The sequence below is a fragment of the Myotis myotis genome, unplaced genomic scaffold (assembly GCF_014108235.1).
Source record: "Myotis myotis isolate mMyoMyo1 unplaced genomic scaffold, mMyoMyo1.p scaffold_m19_p_9, whole genome shotgun sequence".
Classification (NCBI taxonomy): Eukaryota; Metazoa; Chordata; class Mammalia; order Chiroptera; family Vespertilionidae; genus Myotis; species Myotis myotis.
In genome coordinates, this window is record NW_023416401.1 from 80,511,745 (window position 1) to 80,518,401 (window position 6,657).

The 6,657-nt window shown below is 45.3% G+C and overlaps 1 protein-coding gene across 1 annotated transcript; it reads left to right on the top strand.

Moving 5' to 3' along the window:
* Nucleotides 1-1,616: 1,616 nt before the first annotated feature.
* Nucleotides 1,617-6,138, top strand: LOC118662869 (cystatin-13-like). The gene is made up of 3 exons (XM_036321841.1): nucleotides 1,617-1,844; nucleotides 4,909-5,022; nucleotides 6,055-6,138. Exons 1-3 carry the CDS (start codon nucleotides 1,617-1,619, stop codon nucleotides 6,136-6,138), a joined length of 426 nt encoding a protein of 141 aa, XP_036177734.1.
* The last annotated feature ends 519 nt before the right edge of the window (nucleotides 6,139-6,657 follow it).

Consider the following 6,657-nt stretch of genomic DNA (forward strand, 5'->3'; position numbering starts at 1 on the left):
CCAGCTGACAATTTATGGTATTTTGGGTAACGGCTTCTGCCAGCTGTGGGCCCGCAGCTCCTTGGCCCAGGCACCACCAAGGACCTCTCCTCCCTAGGCCTCTCAGTCCCAGACTCCCCGAGACTGGCTGTTTGGTGCCTCTTCCTGCCTCTAAGCCCATAAAATCAAGTAACAGGACCCTGAAATAAATGGCTGTGGAGGTGCTTTCTGTTCCAAATGGTTTAGTCTAAAGCCCAGAAATGTAGAAGGTTAGGAGGCATAGAATAAGAGTGAGGACTTCTGCATGGTGAGAGGGGGGCGGGGGCCTGTGATGGCTGCTGGTGAGCCTGTGAACTGACGGGTGAGGGACCCCTGTCAGAGGTGCTGCTCTCTTGAGCTACATCACAGGGGCTGGGCTTACCTCACAAAAGGGCCATGGCTGTGACCACCTGGCTGGGGAGTATATCCAGAGGACAGAGGCAGCCCGGAGCTCAGGTCCCACTGACACCCTGACCAGGCACAGGCATGAACTAAGCGTGCTGGGGACCCAGGGTGCCACAAGGGGGGAGCTGGTCAGAGCCCAAGTCCCCAGGAAGGAGAAAGATACCGCCGTGGGTCAGGGCACTCAGCTCCAGGCTCAGCAAGCAGGAAACTGGTGGAGGACTTGGTTCTGAGGTGTGTCTGGGGTAAAGCGGTACTGGGTGGGAGATGACAGGAATGCTAGGGTGGTCTCCATGTATGCCCCAGGCCTCTTATGTCAGAGTCACAGAGCAGAACAGGCCAAAGTTTGCTGCTTAAATGGCATGGGTTACCAAATTAGTGTAAACCATTGACCAAGAAGCAAGGCAATGAGAAGGAGCAGGTTGAAATGCTTAAAATATGTGGTCAGTGGGGCAGACGTGGAGCCGGGGCCAGGCATGTTCTCTGTGGCATCAGCCTCCTGTGGGCGAGTCTGCTTTGCCCTCGCACAGCTGGGCACACTGTGTGGCCTTCCACACAGCCCAGGATTCAGTTTACGTTTTCTGGGGAGAGGATACATGGGGCCAGAATGACGTCACCAGTGGGCAGCAAATGAAGACTTCCTGAGTATTATGTGCTGTGTGTATCGCATGTGCGCTTACTGTCTGATGCGGGGAGATGCAGAGCATAGTTTTGAGGCCTGTACGACGGCTTTCATATGTGCTCCTGGGAAGGAAACAATAAGAGAAGCTTTGGGACCTGTCTTGTCCCCATGACAGCGCATCTGCTGCAGGTCCTCATGGCCATCTGTGCACACAGACTTGACACAGTGAGGCACCTTCACTGGATACACAGGGACCTTGCAGATAAGGCAGCAGGGGTCGTCGGGCAGGGAAGAAAGGTGTGGGGTGTGTGTGTGCGTGTGCGCGTGTGAGTGCACGTGCTTCCATGTGTGAGTGCATAGAGGTATGCATCCTTCCAGAAAGAAAAGAGCTAAGACAGGAAAATGGACAGATTGTGATTGCAGATTTCTCCCATGGTTTCTGTCTGGGGAAGAAGAGAGATAACCCACAAATAGCAATGTTTACAGAGATTCTTTCCTTTTCATCCCAGTCTGGTCCACCCCTCGCCCTGGAAGGACAGAGGGAGCTGGCCTGAGCTCCCTTGGCTGAGGTGCTATGGCCAGACTCTACCCAAGCCTACTGCTCCTGGTGGCCACTATGGTTCTTGTATCCAGAGATATTCGCACCTGGGGCTGGAAGAAGGTGGTGAGGGAATTCAAAGACATCCCGGAAAGCTATGTCTATGTGCAGCAGGCGCTGTGGTTTGCCATGAAGGAGTATAACAAGGCCAGCAAAGACAAGTACACTTTCAAGGTGGTGAAAGTGCTGAAGTCCCAGGAGCAGGTTGGTGGGCATCTGCCCCTCAGTTCTCTGCGTGTCTGTGGTAGTGGTGGGGCCGTTGTGTATGAATGGAAAGCAGCTCAGGGATAGATGCCTTTAGCCAAATATATGAATTTTATTTTAGGGGTTCTTAGAAGAAAATTAATTGTAATGTATCCTTTACTATTCTGAAATAGAAATAGAAAATATCCATTTTGGTAACTTAAAATTGATGATAGTCACATCATAAAACATAGGTAATAGCCCAGAAGGGCTCTTAAAGAGACCAAGTTTGGGAAAATTTGGCTAATATCAAAATGAGTGAGACAGGGATTAATTATTATATGGCGAATAAGCAAAGAAACTGCAGGTCTAGTTTTCACTGATAAAGAGAATCAGGGCAGAGAGGAGAAGGCTTTTCTTTACACAAGAATGCCTACTTGTAGCCGGTTTTTCTCAGTGGTTAGAGCGTTGGCCCACAGACTGAAGGGTCAAAGGTTCAATTCCAGTCAAGGGCATGTACCTTGGTTGCAGGCTCGATCCCCGGCCCTGATCGGGGCATGTGCAGAAGGCAACCAATTGATGTGCCTATTTCATATCGATGTTTTCCTGTCTCTGTCTCTGCCTCTCCCTTCCACTCTCTAAAAATCAACTGGAAAAAATATCCTCAGGTGAGGATTTAAAAAAAAATAATGTCTACTTACAGATGTAACTAAAAAATCACCTTTTGCAATGACCATGGTAATCACTAACTCAGGAAAAAGATCATCAATAAATTCTACAACCAGTGGGTGAGAGAGAGCTGGAGAACAAATTTCTTAATTAATTATAATGGAGAAAAGATACATTTTCTGGTGAACACCTCACTCCACAAATGTACCAACACTGGGGAAATTGAAATCATGTGCCCTGATGTGATGTCCCTGAAAGGACACAACATCAACATCACCTGTTTATGTTATTCTTACACACAAAAAAAGCATACCCTGAACTGTCATGAGGAGCAATTTAAAAAAATCCATATTATGGGACATTCCATAAATTCACTTAACAATATCTACGTCACCCTGCCTGATGTGGCTCAGTGGTTGGCATCCTTCCGTGCACCAGGGGTAGGGGTGAATGGGGGTGGTGGTGGTGGTGCCAGTTTGATCTCCCATTGGGACGCATGCCCCGGGTGCAGCTCGATCCCCAGTGGGGGACATATGGGAGGCAGCTGATCGATGTTCCACTCTCACATAGATGTTTCTCTTTCTCTCTACCTCTCCCTTTCTCTTTCTAAAAATCAATAAAAATATTTTTTAAAATCTTTAAGAAAAAATTTTTGTTTAAAGAGATCAATGTCATGAAAGACAGGGGGAAAGTAAGGACCCTATTCTCAATTAAAAGAGATTTAAGAAACATGACAATAAATGTAATGTGTGGTCCTGTATTATCTCTTGGATTAAAAAAATGATAAAGGCCCATTTGGGTGTGACTCAGTGGTTGAGCGTCGACCCAGGAACCAAGAGGTCACCGGTTTGAATCCTGGTCAAGGCACATGCCTGTGGTGTGGGCTTGATCTCCAGTAGGGGGCATTCAGGAGGCAGCTGATCAATGATTCTCTGTCATCATTGATGTTTCTATCTCTCTCTCCCTCTCCCTTCCTTTCTGAAATCAATAAAAATATATATTTTTTAAAATATAAAGAATGTTATTAGGGCAATTGAAGGAATTTGAATATAGATTATATCATAGAGGCAAGCATCGAACCAATTAGTATTTCCTAAGAAAGATAACTGTGCTGTGGTAATGTAAGAGAGATCAAGATAAGGCTGGTGGCCAGTTGGGGGCTGTTGAGTGTGATTTAAATCAGCCTGTTTTTATGATTTGGAAGCATTCCTCAAATATAAAGCAATCGTTCTCAGCTGGGTATGGATTTGGATTGGCAGGGGAATTTGGCAATACCTGGAGTCATTTTTGCTCATCACAACTGAAGGGCCAGCTATTCACATCCAGTGGGTGGAGGCCAGGGATGCTGCTAAACACCCTCCAGTGCAAAGGAACTACCCCACCCCTGAGAGTGAGGGCTGAGGTTGAGAAACGTGATATGTAGTCATAATAACGTTCTAGGAGTACATATGTTTGGAAGTTGTTGAGTTAAAAAATGAAAGAGAACACTCCATTTCTCGCATTTCCAGTCTGACTCAGCATTCCTGCGGGCACCATCAGAAATGGTTTGCTCTGTCCCTCCAGACATATTCTATCCACTTCCTGACTACTTTCCCATTTTCCAATGTGGCCAGGACTGGAGATGAATTCAGCGGCCCTACTGAAAACAAAGATAGGCATGAAATCACACTTAGAATTCTGCCTACCGCACCCATTTGGTTCGATGCCCAGGCAATTTATCTAGAATTTGCTATATTTTCTGAATTATCACGTATTCTTCTGGAGTAAGTTATTGTGTTTAACTTGACCATTCTCTTTCACATGTTCTCTCCCCTAAATCTTGTAAAACTTGTTATCTTCTCATTCCTTTTTTAATGATAAAAATCTACATTTACCATTGTGCGGCTCCAGGTCCTCACAAGGCCCTCCTGAATAGAGGGCAATGGTGGGCTCTGCACAGACGAAGGTGCCCAGGAATTCAGGAATTTGGGAGGGTATATCATAGGGGATAAAGTGTGTATTGTCAAAATCGCCAAAGCATGGAAGGCTTTGGCGAGAAGCAATACACTCTAAGTATATTTCAGTTCTGGGATGTCGTTTCTATTGACTAGGTATGAAGATGCTATAACCTCTGTTGTCTTCGTCCCAAACTCCAATAAAGTTCTATTGAGAATATTGTTTTATCTTGAGACAATTGTTGCTACTTTAAAATTAAATGCCATAATGAGAGAGAGAGAGAGAGAGAGAGAGAGAGAGAGAGAGAGAGAGAGAGAGAGATCAAAATAAGAACCCTCTCTCCCAATTATTCCAAAACATCTGGCAAGGAAACTAGGAGAGAGGGTCATTGACCCTAAGTAGACAAGTTTATTTATCAGAGATGACTATTAATGCTATGCATTATTTAATGATATCTAATTTTTAAGTTATTCATTGACAGGTCACAGATAGTTTGGACTACTTTCTTGAAGTCAAAATTGGCCGAACAATGTGCAAGAAAGCTTTAGGAGACAATGAAAACTGCTTATTACAACAGGATCCTGAAATGCAAAAGGTACGTGACTGAAACGGGGAGGAGTGATGGCCATGGTTTGGTTTGTGACCCAGACAGACAAAACTGATAGAACCAACCCATTTTGATTTTCAAGTTTCCTTTTTAAACCATATTCAGAACTGAGGATGGCCAGGTTCTAGATATAGAGCACTGTTTTTATTATGTTGTGCTGATACCACCTTCCCCTCACTACACACACACACACACACACACACACACACACACACACTCACTCACTCACTCACATACATACTTAGTGGCTTAAAGCAACACCAAGCCATTGCTTTTCATTCTGCAATCTGGGCTGGGTTCTTCTCCCTGTGTTGTGTGCTGGGGTAAGAATGTTCCAGACGTCGGCTCTACTTATATGGCTGGTGTCTCAGCTTTGTATTTTATGCAACTTCAATTCTATTTGATGCTGCCATTCCGTATTGATGTAATGCATGTGTCCCTACTTTGTTTTTATTCTAACTGAATAACACTTTTAGGAGAGAGAGGAGGGACACAAGACAACTCATCCCACACTGCATGTGTCCTGACCAGGAATCGAACCCATAACCTTTTGGTTCCTGGGTGAGCCTGAAGCCCTGCTCATTCTGCAGGCCCTGGAAAGAGCACTATGTGTCTCTTCCCAGCTTTCAGACTGGAAGCTTTCTTGGTGGTATCTGTCCAGGCTTTGAACCCCCACCCCACCCCAAGGAATGCAGGATCCTGCACTATTCTTTGCGGGTTGCCTCCCCTGGGAAGGACCCACCGGGCCCTCCATGCAGTATGGGGTCTCTGTGGGCTGCAGGGAAGTTGGCCCGGCTAGATGAAAAGCAGAGCTGGAAGTGAGGATTTCTGAGGATAGCCGCTTCTTGGGCCACCCTGGAGCAAACAGAGCCATGTCCCTTATGGCTTCAGATCACAGGAAAGTGAATTGGCAGGAGCCCATCCAGCTGAGAGAGGCTGGCTCTGCACATCATAAAACAGAAACTTAAAAAATATTTTTTTTTTCTTCTTAAAGCTGATTATTCTTTTTGTCTCTTTTAGATGCTTCATTGCACCTTTATTGTTCTAGCCAAGCCCTGGTTATTTGAACTCACTCTGCAGAAGAAACATTGCAAAGATATCTAATTGTCTTCTAGTACATTCTGCCAGTCTCACTTTCATTTAAAGAAGCAACAACATCTGCAAAATATTTAAATAACACAGCTGGCCCACTGACTTCATTTTTGTGGACTTTTTGCTTTTGTGTGTGTGTTTTTCAAGGGCTGATGGTGGGAACGTGATGCCTTTTTACATTGTTGGGAAGCCTCTTCTAGTTGGCAATTCATCCGCTGGCAGGGATAATCTTCTACTGAGAATTGGAGAGAGTGTGAACTTGTCTCCATATTTTACCCAACTCTGAGCACAAGTTACTTTTCACTGACAGTCTTACAAAGAACTAAACGGAGAACCCAGTTGTCAAGCTGGTGGGTAGTTTTTGCACGGTTCCTAGGGTCTGGTTGCCTTGAGGGTGCCCTCATGGATTCATCCATGGATTTCCACAGAAACCTTCCTGCCTAGAACTTCTGGGAAGACACGGCCTAATGACTTAGAAACAGTTTTAAACTTCAGATCAACCTGGGAAATCACTGGATCATTTGGAGATTT